Source organism: Rhineura floridana, chromosome 1 (genome assembly GCF_030035675.1).
Source record: "Rhineura floridana isolate rRhiFlo1 chromosome 1, rRhiFlo1.hap2, whole genome shotgun sequence".
Taxonomy (NCBI): domain Eukaryota; kingdom Metazoa; phylum Chordata; class Lepidosauria; order Squamata; family Rhineuridae; genus Rhineura; species Rhineura floridana.
Window position 1 is genome coordinate 106,962,897 of NC_084480.1, and position 19,961 is coordinate 106,982,857.

Genomic DNA, 19,961 nt, shown 5'->3' on the forward strand with positions numbered 1-19,961 from the left:
AGGCTGACCTGCAGCAGCTTTCACGGAATGTAGGAGTGTGTTCATGTTTAAGAAGCTATACGCTTTCACTGTACTGGCAAACTTAACAGGCTTAGAACTATCCCTTAGTGATCTAGAGAAGAGGCATGGGGGCCCTGGTTTGGTGCCTTCATGCATAAACCTAGGTGTGGGAAGCACTGTAACTATCGAAAGAAGCTAATACACCCACAGTACCCCCTCCCTGAATGAACTCCATAAGTATCAGCAAGGGTGACATTCAAAAACCCATGGCAACTTATCAGTACTTATGCCATTTAATTCAACAAAACTTTTATTCCATTTTAAGGTCTTTCATGTTTCCCTCAGCACCCAGCTGTTTAATCCAGACTGCCCAGTCTCTCTCTGACATCACAGAGGAAAACCCAATGACAACAGGTGGAGACAGCTCTAAATATGAAATATCATTGTTACATCACAGCAAATTGGCAAGTTGCTGCTGAATGAGGTTTACATCCCAGCAGCTATGTGTGTATTGGTGTTACATAAAAAGGAACCATAACACTTTTTTTAGATTTACAAAAGAGATGTTTAATAATACTGCAATAAAACACTGTGGCTTAGAAGTGAGAAAACAATCAGTGCCTCATTTACTTAGACACAGCTTTTAAGAAAGTCTGTGAAGTATTAGGGCAAGCTGTGTCCTATTATCAGCAACTTCATGCAAAACAAAAATATGGCATTTCACTTTATTAAATGTCATAGCAAGTTTTGACAAATATCAAAATAAACCAAATCCATTTCCTAAAGCATAAATTCACTCCGATTGCACTAAAAAGGAACATTTGGCCATTGCAATGAACATTACTAGGTTACTAAAGTATCAGATTGCACAAAAGCCAACTCAACAAATGACAAGCAGTCACACCTCTGTTCCCAAGGAAGAAAAACATTCAAATGAGTCACATGCACAAAGAGTTCTTATCATTTCAGTGTCGTGAGCCATAGTTGGAGCCGTGTTGTTTTTTCACAGACACAACAGCCATTTGCTGTACCCAAGCATTTACTGAGCAGTCCTCTTTCCTCTGCACCATCTGTTCTGTGATGACTCATGCTATGACCCTCTGATAAAGCATCTGGTCAGCTTTCAGACAGTTAAGTGAATTAGAAAAGCACTTCTAAAAAATCATTCAATTCATGATAGTTCAAAGGTAGCCAATGTTTTATCTGGGTATCTTGAGCTCCACCCCACCCCAAAATAACTTACAACCACATATCTACCTGTTTCAGTAGGTTAACTACAAGAAAACATTTGGAAACAAGTGTTTTCTTTAACCATGAAATAAGCACAATTCTCTTCAATATTGTTTAACTCTGATGCACTTGAAATGAAGCACTCTTGTTTCTGCAGCCTTTCTGCTTGCCTTTTACAGTCTCACTCCCCCATTTAAGGGGTTAAAGAAAAGAACCAGACTACTGGCTGTAAATGACTCTGGAAAAGGTTCAGAGGCTTAAATGGCCGCCACCATTTGCTGAGAGGAGCAAAAACAAAGTTCCATGTATCAGAGCTGGTTATCAACTGCTCTGAGGCAGTGGTGGTTCTTTGAAGGCTGCTTTCCATGTAATGTTTCAGGGTTAGTGATAAGGCTTTTTAAGGAGATCACAGAAACACAAGTAGAAATCTTAGATGAGAACTGTACATCACTTCCAACATATCATTTTGTGCTGGCTTTTAAAGGAATCACATAAACATGAAACATGGGAATCTTGTGCTAGGACTTTTAACATTTCCCTAATGGAACAGTGAACAGAGTCTTACTCTTGTCAAAAATTCTTCTTGGATTCATCTCAGAGGGCTAATCCTACAATATTTGTAGTATGTGAGGGCATGTGACCCCTTTAAAAAGCCAGTCTGCAACTTTAAAACAGTATGCTGGAAATAATGACAGTAATGCCAATTTAGTCCCAGCAGTCTGATTAAATTAGACTGTGAGCACACTAGTTGTCTATATTTATCATGCTTTATCAGAGGGTCATAGCATGAGTCATCACAGAATAGATGGGGCAGAGGAGAGAGAATTGCTCAGTAAAGTATTTCAATTGTCCACACCTGGAGGGAGAACAGGTTGATCTGTTGATCAATTGCAAAATCTCTTTGAAGCAAATTAAAAACACACACACTCAAGCTGATCCCACCAGGTCTTACAGTAAAAAGGAGCAGGGTTTGACTAGCATTGTGTGCCCGTTTCAGAAAAGAGAGGTGGAGACACACTGGAACTGATGGAACAGTGAGTGTGTGATAACAGAACACTCTATGCAGAGACATTTCCTGCAGAATCTTCTGAATGCACAACCTGGAGTTTTAAAATGATCACAGGACTCTTCCAGTGTAGCAACTCAAATGTAAAGAAGTGGAACACAATTTCATCCTGACAGCATCCAAAGATTTTGAATCCAAAAGCCAGCAGTTTCCTCCCAAAAAGAGTAAAATCAAATGAAAGAAGGATCTCTGCCAGGATAGCTGCAGTAGTTAAATACTAAAGAAGGACTCCTTCAGCTTCGTTTAGTAACAGTAAAATAGTTATTTCCTTTAAATAAACAATTGGAAAACTGCACAGAGTCATATTTGAATATAGGAAGGTTGGGAGGGGGGCTAGGTGGTAAAGAACCATTGTGTTTTTTTCACTGTGAGCATATAAACCACATGTGTACAGCATTTGTTATGGTGGTGAGTATTTGTGAATAACACAGCAGAAAATGGAAACTGTTCATCAAAGAGTTGGTTACATGTCTATTTTCTTTCTTCACATTTTAAATTCAAAAGCCTTACATGCATATAAGGTGCATGAATATAGTAGATGCCAGGTTTCAGATGGCGTATAAAACAGTGCATGTTATTCATGGAACTTTGGGAGATTCGGCATGGCAGTTTCCAATATTTTTTGGACATGATAAATCAGTTAAATGAAGTATCAGTTTAAAGCGACAATATTATGTATACTTACACAGGAGTAAATCCTACTGAACTCAGAGGAATTTACTTCCAAGTAACCATGCAGAGGATTGTGCTAGACAAACTAGTAGGGGTTGGAACATCCACACCTGCAGTTTCTGTATATGAACTGAATTGCTTTGACTCTGTGCCTGGTGTGGTGTTTTCTTTGGTATAAAACACTCCTAGCATCTTGGGTCCTGTAAGTCCCCTCTCAGCAGCTGAGTCTCCCAGTCAGCTGGGGTGATCAAGAGCCCTGTTATATTTCTAGTTCAACATAATGAATTGGCTCTTCCTAAGCTGGATTTGGAAAACACTGGGAACTGGCGGTTCCTGTTGATTCTGAGCCTTTTGAAAGTACTAGAAAATATTTTCAAACTTACCATGGATACCATATGAGCATTTCCTTGTTGAATTAAAGCTGAGGATTCTCAAATGCTACATAAAGAGCCTTTGCATTGCAACAAAGTCCAACCAAGGAAGCATGTAACCCTTTCCTGCTTTGCAAATGCAGAACACAAGACTCTTTTCCGTCATGCTGGCATTTTGTAATAACCGAATTTTGATATAAAGGGAGCTTTTCTCTTTGGTTATTTATGTGTAGAAGATACTGAAACCATAGCACAGAAGTAAACGCACTGGTGTCTTAGTAGAACATTGAAACAAAATATGATCAGCACTGAATTTTGTTCCCCACCCCCCACCCTCCCTCAAACCCCTCGAATAATATAAGGCACAAAAAACAAACAAAGTTTAGCAAGTCTTCTTTCTCCCTTGCCCTCTCAATTTTGGCCCTGGGTTAGCGATCCTTCCTTGGTTCAGGTGATAACAGTAGGACCCTTACGACTTGTTCTCTCATGAATCTGAGATATTTTCAGTGCAATCGCTATGAGAGGACTCAGTACAGCCTAGGGGAAAAAAGAAAAATGGCTTACAGGAAAAGACATAATAATGAATTCACTTTTTTTGAAACAAAAATAGCCCTTCTGTTAATGTCACTTTAAACCAGTGGTGGCTCATACGCTAAAACTGCAATCCAATCCCCACTGCACCAGGCTGGGGTTTGTACATTGAACTGGGTGGAGGTACTGCTGTAGGCCTGATTTGGGCCAAACTGCTGCTCTGGCCGGCGTGAGAAGCATAGCTGTGGATATAACAGTGGCCCTGTTAGAGTTTGGATTGAAGCATAAAAGAGCAGGAAATTCATGGACACTTAAATGTATGTTTACATGAAATTACAGTAACCACAGCTCCATGAGGGCAGATACAAATACTGCAGAGTGTTACAGATTTCCCCTGCCAGGAAACAGCTGGTTCACTCCATCACACTCATACACACTTAACTGAACACCCTGGGTCTCCCTTCCAAGAAAACAAGTACAGTGCACACTGTTAAGAGTGTTTTAGCACTTCTAATCCATGTAATCCAGCAATTTAATCCACCTTCTTCTGGATTGTGCTCAAATTGTAGATGCAGATATGAGCTATCAGGGGGCAGGAAAGGATTTTCTGTACCAAAAAGCCAAGGATGGCATGTGTATGGCATCACATGTGTAGCCTGCGCTGAAAACAAGACAGCTACATTATTTGTTCAGGTTCTACTGATTGTGACCCAGAATGCTCTGTATGTTTTGTTCTGTCAGGAACACAGTTCTTATGTATAATATATAAGAAGCCCTGATATAATCTCAGAAAGGAAGGTTGGCACCAAATGTACAGCAAGCTGGGGTGTAACTTGAGGAAAAAATGTGGGAGGTGCTAAAAAGACAGCCAGTCCTCATGCGGTGCTAGTTATGCCAGCAAGGGATTGTGTGCAATCAGGCTGGGGATGTCATGCAAGCAACACCTAATTGGCTTGCTTCTCAAACGCAGAGCTTGGAAAAGTTACTTTTTTGAACTACAACTCCCATCAGCCCAATCCAGTGGCCATGCTGGCTGGGGCTGATGGGAGTTGTAGTTTAAAAAAGTAACTTTTCCAAGCTCTGCTCAAACGTTTTGTGCAAATGAGCAACCTCTGTCTACTACTAATGTACATACCACTTTATCTGCCAAGTACTTTAGGGTCAGCTAAGGAAAGGTACAAAACACAGGCTTGTAATAAAATTTTGAATAAATTAACCTTATTCTTCCCTTCAGGAAAAATAAAGTTTCAAAAACTTTTGGATAGTAAGCACAAACTGTGGGAATTCTCTGTGTTGCCTCCCATGTAAAACACATAAGCTATATGGCCTCCAGGGATGGTTTAATGAAATCTCCAAGCACTGTCATTGCCAACCTTTGGATTCCTATATTTGCAAGCTCTACTGGGGATAGGAAGACTTTACAGCAGGAGCCACTTCTGATTACTTGAAGTACCATCTGCAAGATGTTAAACGTTTGTCTCATCTCCTTTGATCTTTCTCACAAAATCAACAGTGATACATCCAGCAGAGCAACCCTGTTCATTCAGTGCCACAATTATGACAGGTTTTCAGTCCTACACAATGGAGCATGGATTTACTGCCAACCAGCTGAACTTTGTAGGTACACTATTGGGCTTACAGAGTCCTCTTTTAGTTAAAAGGAATGATACACAGCTGCAGCTGTGTAATATTGTCCAGAGACACTCTAACTTGTGGGCAGCTTGTACACAGGCCCAAGTGCAACTGTGAAAAATATCATAAAATGTGGAAGTGCAGCAGTTAATGTTTATTTTAATTTATGATGTTTTTATTTTTGCCTCAGGATGGTTCATGGGAAGCGATTCATAAATGAAATGAAACTCATAAGAAATACATGACCAAAGCGTTTCAACAATCAGGTTCGCAAACATGGCTGTAATGTGAGCAATCAAAACATTTGGTCTAACAAATTCCAATGAACCTCTCTAAAATTATCAGGAGCCCATAAACACAAGAAGGTAGGGCCCCCAGACAGCCTTGCTATGCAAATATTGCAGCATATGGAATGTAAATAGGACAACACTTTCCAGGGAGGGTGGAACTTTAAAAAATTGGGATGATTACCTGCAAGTAGATCACTTGCAAGTATATGTCTCAGCCTGCCCATTCAAGTGGTGAAGTTTCAGGGATCTGTGTGCTTTATGACAGCTGTTAGGCATCATAAGGAACATTGCAAGGAAGTCAGAACATTTTTAATAGCACTGTCATTTTATTAAGGAAAATCTTATTCTATTAATCATATGTATTTTGGTTGATTAAATCTGTAGAAATTTGCTTATATTAAAAAAGCAGCTCTGAAGAGAAGGTCATACTTTGCTTTTAATATTTATTATACACACACGTGTACGCAGAAGGCACCATCTTGGGAGATTCATGAGGAGGATCAGTGTGCGTTTTGTCCTGGAGAGGGATTTTAATTTTGTGTCTGTTGTTCCTTTCTGTATGTTGTTTGATGAAATATGTTTAATGAAACATGTTAAACTGAGTTGTATTTGTGTACTTATTTGTATTTTCATATGTGCAGAATTGTGGTAGCCTATGGCTCTGAGCAATAAAGATTCTCTTTCTCTTAAGGGAGAGACATTGTCTCACGTGTATCAGAGAAGGGGAACACATAAGTGGTTGCCATTCTTTCTTTCCCTCTTTTTCTTCTAAGAGGGCACAAACTGCCAGAGTTCTTTCAACCTTTGTTAAACAATTTTTTTAAAAACCCACTACCTGTTTAATCAGGGGTAATGAATAATTGACTGCACAAAGCTACCAACATAGCCAAACAAGCTAGCTGTTCTGGGGGAAACAATGTTTGTCAGCACATGCTATATTAATTTTAAAATTCCATTCTTTCAATCTTATTGGGAGGTGCATCTATATAGACATGTGAAAGAACAGACATGTATTTTACAGTTTGTAAATAGATAAAAATGATAAAGTACAATAAAATACAGCTAAAAATAGTTCAGATATTGATTAAAAATACATACTAATTATTTTATTATTCTGTTCTTTTCATCAAGATCAAATTGGGCACAGTCTGTTACAATTAAATTTAGCACAGTCATGGTTTGGCTTGATAAAGAAATATAATGAAATTATGACAGTACATAAAAGTCCAAGGTTCTCTTTATCCATAGATTGTGGTAGCAAATGACCCTAGGACAAGGAGGGGCTCATTCTTAGCTATTTAGCAGGAACCAGAGAGAGAGCTTCCAGATTCACAGACTTCAATCCACATCCTATTTCTCAACCATAAACTGACCTTTTAAACTTGCATTCAGAATCATAATGACCACAATCTAGCACAGAATTAGATGCATTTACTAACAGTGAGTTCAGCGAGCTTAAGTATGCTTGTGCTGGTTGGATTATGGCCTAGGAGTTGAGACTCACTAAAAAAGGGACAAGAATCTTAATTATTTTTAAAGTAACAAAAAGTGGATTTAAGGTATAAAATACCTTAAATCACAGGTGGGCAACATTTGGTCAAGGGGATTCACAGAGCCTCTCATATGCAGCCTCTGACTCACCCTGAAGCTACCCTACTCCTCCTTCCCAATAGAGTTCCTTTTCTTCTGTTTACTTCCTCCTTTTCCTCCTCCTGTGTTAGTAGAGCAACTGGAAAGGACAATACTTTATTTGATTTTAATTATTTTTATTAAAGAAAATTTAAACTTTGTTATCAAATAATATATATATAATAATGAAAGAGGAAAATCATCCTCATGAAATAAGTTGAACTCACCTATATTTCAAACACCAATAATATTTTCCCCTTGTATTTTCCACGAATAGCTATCCTTTTCTTGAACTAAAAAGTTCTTCCTGGTTGTGTGACTAGGGGAAAAAAATTTTTTTCCATCTCTGAACACAAATTTGGTACACTTCTGCCAAATATGTGTGGATATTTACACCCTTGGAACAGTCATTAACCAAAATGGAGACAATAGTCAAGAAATCAGAAGAATGTACCACTGAACACTAAAGTTGGGATCATTCAGATCATGGTATTCCCGATCTCTATGTATGGATGTGAAAGTTGGACAGTGAAAACAGTGGATAAGAGAAAAATCAATTCATTTGAAATGTGATGTTGGAGGAGAGCTTTGCGCATACCCTGGACCGTGAAAACGACAAATAATTGGGTGTTAGAACAAATTAAACCAGAACTATCATTAGAAGCTAAAATGATGAAACTGAGGTTATCATACTTTGGACACATAATGAGAAGACATGATTCACTAGAAAAGACAATCATGCTGGGAAAAACAGAAGGGAGTAGAAACAGAGGAAGGCCAAAGAAGGGATGGATTGATTCCATAAAGGAAGCCACAGACCTGAACTTACAAGATCTGAACAGGGTGGTTCACGACAGATGCTCCTGGAAGTCACTGATTCATAGGGTCGCCATAAGTCGTAATCGACTTGAAGGCACATAACAACAACAACAACAACAGAATACTAAGTAAAAAAAGGGAATAACTTTTATTTGCTTTCCAGAACAATACTGTTACGTTTTACTTAAAAATAAATTTTAAAAATCCTCTCTATACTTATGTGAGAGTAACCCCATCAAACTCAGAAGGACTTATTTCCAAGTCTACCTGCATACGATTTGAATTCTAATCTGAAATAGCCCTGGTGAAAATTGAAGCAAGGCTGTTTTTATCATTATTTTGTCTCTGGCTCTGCCCATCATTTGCTCTGGCTTCACCTACTGCTGGCACATGGTCCTGGACAGATTACTCATAGGGAATATAGCTCTTGACAGAAAAAAGATTGTCCAGCTCTGCCTTAAATGATTATCTGAAGTAGCAACTTATTCCTATTTATTACTGATAATTAACTACCTACTTAATTCCATCTAGAAACTTGAGTTGAGTTTTGGGTATATTTATTTTATATTTATAAATATATTTGTATACTGCTATTTCATTTAAAAACATCAAAGCAGTTTAAAGCAAAACAACAGCTATACAGTAAAAACCATTTAAAAAACAGTAAAAGCCAGGGTCAACTATTGCAAAAAGACATCTTCTTAATTGCCTGCATAAGCCTGGCAGAAAAGAAAGGAAGCAGGCCTTTATAGGTTCAGCAGGTGTTTAAAGGTTAATCAGAAGGCGTGGGCTGATGACAATGAAGGCTCGATTTTGTGTCAATGTTAAATGAGCCTTGCCAACTCAGGGGATGACCAAAACCACTCCTGCAGATGATCTCAGTGATCGAGCTAGGATATAAGGGTTCAGGCATCCCCTAAGATACTCTGGACCTAAGTTGTTCAGGGCTTTGTAAATTAATACAAGGACCTCAAACCTGGCTTGGTAATGGATGGGCAGTCATTGCAGATGTTTAAGAGTGATGTCACATGTTGTCAGCCGTGTGCCCCATCAGCAGTCTGGCCACTGTATTTTGCACCAGCTGAAGTTTCTGAACCAGGGCCAAAGGCAGCCCCACATAGAGCGCATTGCAGTAATCCAGCCTCGAGGTTACTAACACAGGGACTACAAGTGGTCAGACTATCTCTGTCCAGGAATAGCTGTAGCTGATGAACCAGACAAAGCTGGTAAAAGGCGCTCCTAGCCACAGATACTTGGGCCTCTAGTGATAAAGATGAATCTTGGAGTACCCCTAAGCTACAGACCTGCTCCTTCAGAGGGAACACAACCCCATCCAGAACACGTAACTTGCTTATCTCTCAGACATGAGAACCACCTCCCCAAACAGCCTCTATCTTCCCAGGATTCAAGCAGTTTACTGGCCCTCATCCGGTCCACTACAGCATTCAGACACTGATCCAGAGCATTCACAGCCTCTCCTGATTCAGATGTTATGGAAAAATAGAGATGTGTGTCATCAGCATACCACTGATACCTTGCTCCAAAATTCCCAATGAGCATTCCCAATGGCTTCATGAGGGGATTGGTAAAAGGAAAGCTGAAAAACAAAGTCCAGAGGGTCACATCACTCGAAAATGCTTGGAAGTTGTTTAAAAACACTATATTAGAAGCACAACTGGAGTGCATACCGCAGATCAGAAAAGGTACCTCCAGGGCCAAGAAGATGCCAGCATGGTTAATAAGCAAAGTCAAGGAAGCTCTTAGAGGCAAAAAGTCTTCCTTCAGAAAATGGAAGTCTTGTCCGAATGAAGAAAATAAAAAGGAACACAAACTCTGGCAAAAGAAATGCAAGAAGACAATAAGGGATGCTAAAAAAGAATTTGAGGAGCACATTGCTAAGAACATAAAAACCAACAACAAAAAATTCTATAAATACATTCAAAGCAGGAGACCATCTAGGGAGGCGATTGGACCCTTGGATGATAAGGGAATCAAAGGTATACTAAAGAACGATAAGGAGATTGCAGAGAAGCTAAATGAATTTTTTGCATCTGTCTTCACAGTGGAAGATATAGGGCAGATCCCTGAACCTGAACTAACATTTGCAGGAAGGGATTCTGAGGAACTGAGACAAATAGTGGTAACGAGAGAGGAAGTTCTAGGCTTAATAGACAATATAAAAACTGACAAATCACCGGGCCCGGATGGCATCCACCCGAGAGTTCCCAAAGAACTCAAATGTGAAATTGCTGATCTGCTAACTAAAAAATGTAACTTGTCCCTCAGGTCCTCCTCCGTGCCTGAGGACTGGAAAGTGGCAAATGTAACGCCAATCTTCAAAAAGGGACCCAGGGGGGATCCTGGAAATTACATGCCAGTTAGCTTAACTTCTGTCCCTGGAAAACTGGTAGAAAGTATTATTAAAGCTAGATTAACTAAGCACATAGAAGAACAAGCCTTGCTGACTAAGCACATAGAAGAACAAGCCTTGCTGAAGCAGAGCCAGCATGGCTTTTGCAAGGGAAAGTCCTGTCTCAGTAACCTATTAGAATTCTTTGAGAGTGTCAACAAGCATATAGATAGAGGTGATCCAGCGGACATAGTGTACTTAGGCTTTCAAAAAGCATTTGACAAGGTACCTCACCAAAGACTTCTGAGGAAGCTTAGCAGTCATGGAATAAGAGGAGAGGTCCTCTTGTGGATAAGGAATTGGTTAAGAAGCAGAAAGCAGAGAGTAGGAATAAATGGACAGTTCTCCCAATGGAGGGCTGTAGAAAGTGGAGTCCCTCAAGGATCGGTATTAGGACCTGTACTTTTCAACTTGTTCATTAATGACCTAGAGTTAGGAGTGAGCAGTGAAGTGGCCAAGTTTGCTGACGATACTAAATTTTTCAGGGTTGTTAAAACAAAAAGGGATTGCGAAGAACTTCAAAAAGACCTCTCCAAACTGAGTGAATGGGCAGAAAAATGGCAAATGCAATTCAATATAAACAAGTGTAAAATTATGCATATTGGAGCAAAAAATCTTAATTTCACATATATGCTCATGGGGGCTGAACTGGTGGTGACAGACCAGGAGAGAGACCTCGGGGTTGTAGTGGACAGCACAATGAAAATGTCAACCCAGTGTGCAGCAGCTGTGAAAAAGGGAAATTCCATGCTAGCAATAATTAGGAAAGGTATTGAAAATAAAACAGCCGATATCATAATGCCGTTGTATAAATCTATGGTGCGGCCGCATTTGGAATACTGTGTACAGTTCTGGTCACCTCATCTCAAAAAGGATATTATAGAGTTGGAAAAGGTTCAGAAGAGGGCAACCAGAATGATCAAGGGGGTGGAGCGACTCCCTTATGAGGAAAGGTTGCAGCATTTGGGGCTTTTTAGTTTAGAGAAAAGGCAGGTCAGAGGAGACATGATAGTAATGTATACAATTATGCATGGCATTGAGAAAGTGGATAGAGAAAAGTTTTTCTCCCTCTCTCATAATACTAGAACTCATGGACATTCAAAGAAGCTGAATGTTGGAAGATTCAGGACAGACAAAAGGAAGGACTTCTTTACTCAGCGCATAGTTAAACTATGGAATTTGCTCCCACAAGATGCAGTAATGGCCACCAGCTTGGATGGCTTTAAAAGAAGATTAGACAAATTCATGGAGGACAGGGCTATCAATGGCTACTAGCCATGATGGCTGTGCTCTGCCACCCTAGTCAGAGGCAGCATGTTTCTGAAAACCAGTTGCCGGAAGCCTCAGGAGGGGAGAGTGTTCTTGCACTCGGGTCCTGCTTGCGGGCTTCCCCCAGGCACCTGGTTGGCCACTGTGAGAACAGGATGCTGGACTAGATGGGCCACTGGCCTGATCCAGCAGGCTCTTCTTATGTTCTTATGTTCATATAGATGTTAAATAGATCTGGGGAGAGAATAGCACCCTGCAGAAGCCCATAGCAAAAGTGCCAGGAGGGCGAGGAACACTCATCCAGTGCTATTCTCTGGACATGGCCTTGAAGATAAGAGTGCAACCACAGTAATACAGTGTCTCTGATACCCATCCCACTGAGTTGATCCAGGAGGATACCATGGTCAATGGTATCAAATGACGCTGAGAGATCAAGCAGAAGTAGTAGGGTCATACTTCCTCTGTCTCTCTCACGATAAAGATCATTCATCAGGATGGCCAAGGCTCATTCTGTTCTGAAACTGGGTCTGAATCCAGTTTAACGGAAATACCACAATCCAAAACTAAGCCTTGAGGGCCAAGGCAAGGTGGATCTCTATAACTTTCTTACTGATTTCCTTCCCTATATAATCCCAGTTTTTGCCACATTCAAAAACAACCATTTTAGGATGCAATCTAATACATGTCTACTTAGAAGTAAGCTCCATTGGCTTCAATGGGACTTATTCCCAGGTAAGTGTGTATTGAATTGCAACCTTAATGACTGAATCATATGCATCTCACATGCTTTCCATCTTGCCAGTTATTAAAGAAAGATTTCCTGCTACCAGTTTTGTCACATCTGCTATGGCACCCATTTAGCTCATAATCTCAGTTCCTTTTCTGATAGCAGTCCTACCTTAGCTTGGGTTACACATTTCCCCATTCTGATCTGACAATCATCTGCTTTGGTTTAATTTATGCAAAAAGGGATGCACACGGGGGGGAAAATCTACCTTCGCATATACACTGATGAGATCTGGTGGAGAATAACAAGGAAATAAACCTTTGGGTACTCATTAGCAGTGAAAATGGATAGAAAGAACTTTTTCTCCCTGCTAATAATGGAACTTTGAGTCACCCAACAGAATTGATAAGCAGTAGATTTAGGGCAGACAAAAGGGAATAATTCTTCACACACTGGTGATTTCCAGCGCACACATTTAGCACTATAGGCTTTAATTTCATCATTCTTTTAATTCCGTCTATTTTCTTTATATTAAGTGGGTTCAATATATTTTATATATTTTGCCAACTATATCTTCTTTAAAGTTGTTGTTGTTACTACTACTACTATTTCAATTTATATCCTGCCCTTCCTTCCTAAGGAGCCTAGGGCAGGAGTCACATCAATAAAACATTTTAGTTAAAAAACCTAAAAGCAATCAAAGGGCTGCGTTCCTGCCTGTAACCACTAGGGTGAGCTAAATGCACCTAAGTCCAACAAAACATTACAGTTTTGGGTCTAAAACTCCCATCATGCCCAACCATTGGCCATGGTGGCTGAAGTTGATGGGAGCTGTAATCCAACAATATCTGGAGGGCCACAGGTTCCCCATCCCTGATTTAAAGTATTTTGATCTTATCTCTTGATCACAGCGATGGCTAACAATATAAAGTCACAATAAAAGAGTAAAGGAAGAGCAGTTAATTAATGATTAAAACAACCAACATGAAACAGCAGCAGCATTAAATTTCATTAAAAGCTTTGGAGAACAATGTTTACAGTCTCTTTCTAAGGGTTATAAGGGATGAGGCCCAGAAAATGTATAGGAAAAGGATGTCCCAGAGGCTTGGCATTAAAACTTAAAAGGCCCTGCTCCTTGTTTCCATGTGGGAACAGTCTGTCTTATGATCTTATACATACCATTAAGTAGGAAACCAGATGTCACACACATGCTATGTCTCATAGTTCAAGGCACATGTACATAAGTATTTAAGGGCAACTAACACTGGTGTACACAGCGTTGGGGAAGGGCCATAGCTCAGTGGTACAGCATCTGCCTTGCATGCAGAAAGTCCCTGGTTCAATCCCTGGCAATTCCAGCTTGGGCTGGGACAGACTCCTGCCTGAAAACCTGGCAAGTCGCTGCCAGTCAGCATAGACAATATTGAGTTAGATGGACCAATGGTCTCACTCAGTATAAGGCAGCTTCCTTTGTTTCTAGGACTTTTTTGTGCTGGATAGGAGGACAATGATCTGGCTACGAGGAAACTTGGCATAGTTCTGTTGTCAAGGACAGATTTCTAACTAGCTGGGTTTAGACTAATTGAATGTTCCACCCAGGAGCTGAAGAATCCAAAAGCATTCCTGAGGGCTCTTGGAGGATTTTCCTGCCACTTTATCTGGCAATCTTGTTGAAACTCTGGTGGACCACTGGAAATGACCTGAGTGACTGACATTGTTGCTCCTGAATGTCCTCTCCCTGGTAGTCAAGCCAAACTTGCCCCATGATGGTCTAGAAAGCTGATGACAATGAAATCACAGGAATGATCTCTACAGCAACAGTGAAAGAAAGTTCATGACAAATCCAATCAAACACAGATTAGACCTCAGGGCTGCTGATCCAGGAATAAATATTCATCCTGTGTTAGATAGGGTTCAATTCCCCTTAAAAACACAGGTTTGTAATTTGGGAGAACTCTTGGACCTAACTTTGACCATAGATGCTCAAGTGATATTTGTGGACAGCTGTATCTTTGTCTAGCTTGGGCTTGCTAGGGCTTGCCTAGTTTGCCGTCCTGGGCTGCTGCTGGGAGGAAGGGCAGGATATAAATCAAATGACAAATAAATAAATAAATAGCTTAAGTTAGTTCATAAACTACATTCATTTCTAGAGACCACATTTCAGGCCATAGTAATTCCCTTAAGCTCTCTTCCTTAAGAAATTCTAGCAGATGGCAAAGAATTGTTTTTCTGTTTTGTTGTTTTGTACAACTTAGGTTTTGCTTTGTTAATTTTTAAATGTTTGATTGTTTTAATTGTGATACTGTTAGCCATCTTGGACAAGTTAGCCATCTAGGAAAGGCAGGGTATATGTGGAATTGGATTGCACATGTGGTGATAGCCATTAGCTCTAGAAGTTCTCTTATCTTTTGATCGCCCACTGATGACCATCCTCTTTCAACAAGCCTTTTAAGTAGCCCAGTCTGTGTCTGTGTTGGAATTGCTTTTTAATATGTTTTTAAAGCTTTTTTTTTTAAAAAAGATGTTTTGTTTTAATATGTTTTAAAGGATGTTTTGGTTTAATATATTTTAAAGTCTGTATTATGTTTTAGTGTTTTTAGTGCTTTTGTTTGCCCCCCTGGGCTCCCCCTGGGAAGAAGGGCGGGATAGAAATCTAAAATAAATAATGGCTATAAAAGGGGATCATAAAAATTCATGGAGAATAAGGTTATACCAATGGCTAATAGCCATGATAGCTACATGGAATCTACATGTTGCTCTTGCAATGGCCAGAGAATTAAAAAACAACACACAAGGCTATTAAAATAATTAAACACACATTAATGGTTTAAATTTAAGTAACACTAATTCAGTCCGTTTCTTTCCTAGACTAAATTTTATCTTATGTGGGTTTCATGACTATTTTAGAGAGATTTATTTCCTACACAGATTACCTTTGCATTTTGACCAGGTTTTGTTTATCTCAAAGAATGATCATTTCCCCACTTTTGATAGAAGCGAACTTGTGCACACTATATTGATAAAGTCATGTAACTAATAGCTTCGTAATGTGCTAGAAAGGATCAGTGTTCCTGCTGCCATTGATAAAATAGTATAATTTGTCTCTCTTTTTAAATTGCTGCTTAAGCAAGTAACAGGTAATGGAAAAAAGAGGTGAAGTAAAGAGCTACATGTTAGAATTAAAGAAAATTAATCCAGAAAACCAACACAACATCTGGCTGTTCCCACTAAATGTCATTGAGGCTGTATATTTCTGCTTTATTAACTGAATACAGTTAAGTCTGCAACTCTAAATGTATACACCTATGTAATATATGAAGTTTTCCAATAGTTTCTGTACATATTTTAAATTGACAGGTAAGCGTTCCGCGGTCTCTGACATTCTTGACAGAGTTAATATTTGGGGAATTTGAGGTGTCTCGAAATTCAATAGAAAGCAAAGATCAGACCTTTAAAATAGAAGACTTGAAGGCATTCTAGCCATGATTCACAAATCATAGGCTGCATGTTGTAGACAAGGTTACCTTTTTATTAAAAAAAAAAGCTGGATCTGCTATTGTGTGTTTAAACAGAAGCTTTACAGAAATTTGTAAAGTGAAACTTTTCCTGTCATAGAAACATGACTTTTCACCCCATTTTAGGGGAGAAAATGCACTGCTTTAATTGCTGCAAACAAGATGCTACTAAGTCACAGTAGAAGAGTTTAATGGAGTTGGCAGCTCTTGTTGTAGAGGGTAGACTAGTGTCTGTAGGAGCTTCCATCAAATATAGGTCTTGAAAAAGAGAAGACATTGTTAACCTAAGCAACACAGAGATAAAACAGGGCACAATAAAACTGAAACCATCTCACTATCCTTCCCCCCCCCCACTTTCTATCCTCTGTTTATCCTGCTTTGATAAATTAGCATGGAAAAGTCCTTTGTTTGGGCCCAGAGTCTTAACTCAGAGTGCTTCCCCTAATCTTAATTGGATGGGTCAAAATGCCTTAAATAATTCAGTGTTTTACATTGGCAGAACATTTCCTATTGTTTTCTAGTTCATCTTACCGTGCTTTGCAAAATAAATCTTCTGAAAAATAATTATCTTTATTGCCAGACAATAGACAGGAAATATGTCCAGATTCTTGTGTGTGTTTTACAGGCTGAAAATCTATTACAAATGCACTATAGGTCTCTTTAGATGTGTTCAGAGTGGAAATCAGTGGTTAGTCCTGTCTCTTCCCATGACACAATTGCATTTGAGTTAGACTGTGTCCACACTGAAAACAATTCTGTTTGTGTTAAGCAACATGTTTAAACCCAAGGTATGGCAATTTACTGTTATAGCAAAATCTGCAGCAAACTGTCAATGTCCGAAGGGTGCAGCAGCAATGTGGCCTATGATGATACTTATATACATAGTCCATCTAAATTTATTTATTTATTTATTTTATTAGATTTATATCCCACCCGTTCTCCCAGTAGGAGCCCAGGGCGGCAAAATCAGGATGACTAACTTCTGGCATTCTAGGTGTCACTGAACTACAACTCCCATCATCCCTAATTATCAGCCATGCTGGCTGGGGCTGATGGTAGTTGGGAGTCCAACAATATCTGGAGGGCCACAGATTCTAAATGGACAGAATGGTCACTCACATTATGTTCGTTGCTGATTTCCATTCTGCTGTCCTCTTTGTTGCTAGTGCACGGGGCACAAATGTGGCAGAACGAACCTCAGCAGCACTGGACAGCAGTGACTGTTCATGAATATTGCCTGTTCCAGCTGCTTCAGACAACAGGCACTGTCTCCAAATGAGGAACTGGAAACTAGGATGGCCAAGTGAAAAATGAGGACAGGGCTCTTTTTTGAAGAGGTAATTTCAGCAGGTGTAGCTCAAGCTACACTTGCTGAATTTCATCTTCTACACAGCTATTACAGATGCAACAGTCCTGTCCTTTTAAAAATCTGGCCACCCTACTGGCAACCCTGATCATAACCACACACTACAAACAGACACAAGACCATCTATGCTGTGCTGGTGTTAACAACTATGTGCTCTTTTTCAAGACAACCTCATTCAGTGCAAACTCACTGAGACAGAAATACAACTGCAGGATTGAGCCACATGTATAGTCCTGCAAAAACTTAATTCTGCATTCACTCCAAGGGTAATGGTGTAGGCTGGGTCCAATGTAGACATGTTAAGCCTTTACAGGGCTGAACTTCCAACTTGCCAGAATTGTGAAAAGAAATGCCCTAGAAAAAAAAGTATAACTAAGCAGCGCGCTTTTGAAATAAACATTGGAATACTGTAACAACTGAAATGATTTGTGTGCTGGAAAACTGTGTCAAAATATTTATTTTTTTCACATAAATCAAAGGGAATTCCATTAAAGTGTTCCCACAACACCTTGACTCAAACTATCTCCATTTTGCCTGAGAATGGGAGCTAGTCACAAAAGTCAAAGCAGGCATGGACAAAAAGAGTGGTTTCTGCTCTCTGTTCAGCAGGCATGGGACCTCTGGAATGTACAAACACCCTACTCAATTCTAATCTAATCAAACTTTTCTGAACTTCTGTTGATTGGCTGTTGGGAGCCATCAGATATAAATGGCATCATACAGGAAGCACTGGGAAACCCACTGCTAAAATGATACCATAAATATATTACCATCATCAAGGTTGGGATCCCCACATGCAAAAGAACTCCTGTATGTCCCACACACATTTTTGCACCCAACACTTATGGTAGGAAAGGGAAAATTTAATGAGGAATGTAGATACTTTAAACATTTCTCTTGTTTTAGTCAAGTCCGTCTCTCAAAAAATGAAACTTTAAGAAGGATTCCCAACTAATTTTCTCTTGGCTTTTTCCTCCCCAGCTTCTTTAACTTTTTTGTACTTATTTTGCAAGGGCTCTCAGGGAACCCGTGGCTTGTCAGTGCCTGTGTTATCCCATCATAATCTTCACCCAGAATGTTGTGTGTACCATATGGAGCTCAGGAAGATAAGTGGAACATAGCCTGGCCTATGCTTCTATGTCACAGCCTTTTCCCTAGATGTCTGTAGAAACAAGCTGCAATTTGTAATCTAAAGGCTAAAGTGTTCCAGGCATTGTAAATTTTAGAGAATAACACATGTGACTCCAGTGCCCTGGTACAAAGGACAATCTCCCAGTTCACAGATGACCCTTGAAGAAGTGCCCCCTTCCTCTAGAGATGCTTTAGATTTCTATGAATCCAATGTGAAACTGACCTAATCTCCAGACTGGAATATAATAATGGTTTGGATTTTGTAGTCTCTGCATTTTGTGATATAATTCTCAATGGAAAAAATGTACCAAAATGCAATTAAATGCATATTTTAGTAAAAATGTTTAGAAATGTGTATATTGAGATAAAATATGTATTTAAAGGTGTAATTTGTGATAAAACATACAGTTAAATTTAAAAAATTCATGTGGATTTCTTTTTTAAAAATTCATAGATTTAATAGAGAAACAGGGCAGAACTTACTTAGTGAACAGATGCAAAAAGACTGATCTGTCCATTGCTACCTTCTAACTCTTCACCTTGAAAGTAGTAATATTCACACCCCAGGCTCCTTTTTCTCCTTAATCCTGTTTCCTTCCTGGTCTCTCCAACTGACACTTTGGTTCATTTTCCATAACCTTATTTGGTTCAATTTGTGCCTATCTATGATCCTCCTATCTTCTTATTTGGCATTAGTTCCCCTTCCCTCCTCTGCTTTCCTATATCATTTGCCCACTGCTCCATTTCACTGTCTTTGCTATCTCTTATCTCTGCTATAAATTTAGCCAAATAATTTCTGCTTCAATATGAATGCTGCCCAAGTACTTATTTGTAGTAAACAGCATATTTGAATACCCTGAACTCTGGATTATATTTTGTTCTTATTACATATACCCACTTCTGGCAATTCCAGTTTTCGCATGGGGCACCATAACTCTACATTAAAGGTCCTAGCACATGTTCCTTGGGTGTACATGTGTAATCAGATATGCATGTAGATGCAGACACATGGTAACAATAGAAAATTGTTATTTAATTTCCCACCTTCTTTCAGTAATCAGCTGTCTTATGTTATTTATATAGCTTCTTTGGGTGCCTGATCATTTTCTCAACATCCCACACAACCATTCTACATTTAAGACCAAAGACATTTAAATCATGATAGCCATTCTGCAGTTAAGGCTCAACCCAACTTCTCATTTCAAATGCAGTTTTCATCATCCTAAAAATTTCAGGTGCTGAACTGCACTCTCATTCCCTGAGAAGGATTTTCTTGTAAAGTTTCCCACCAGTTAAAGCAAAA

General features: G+C 39.4%; 1 protein-coding gene across 3 annotated transcripts in view; it reads right to left on the minus strand.

Moving 5' to 3' along the window:
- Positions 1-342: 342 nt before the first annotated feature.
- PGM5 (phosphoglucomutase 5) overlaps positions 343-19,961 on the minus strand; it is an 87,913-nt gene continuing 68,294 nt past the window's right edge. The window contains exon 10 of one of the 3 annotated variants that reach the window (XM_061628753.1): positions 343-3,876. In XM_061628753.1, coding sequence (XP_061484737.1) covers positions 3,787-3,876 — 90 coding nt within the window. In that variant the 3' untranslated portion in view covers positions 343-3,786. Of the gene's footprint in view, positions 3,877-16,291; positions 16,420-19,961 lie in introns of those variants that run through there. The other 2 variants (XM_061628734.1, XM_061628743.1) reach the window with 2 other exon arrangements.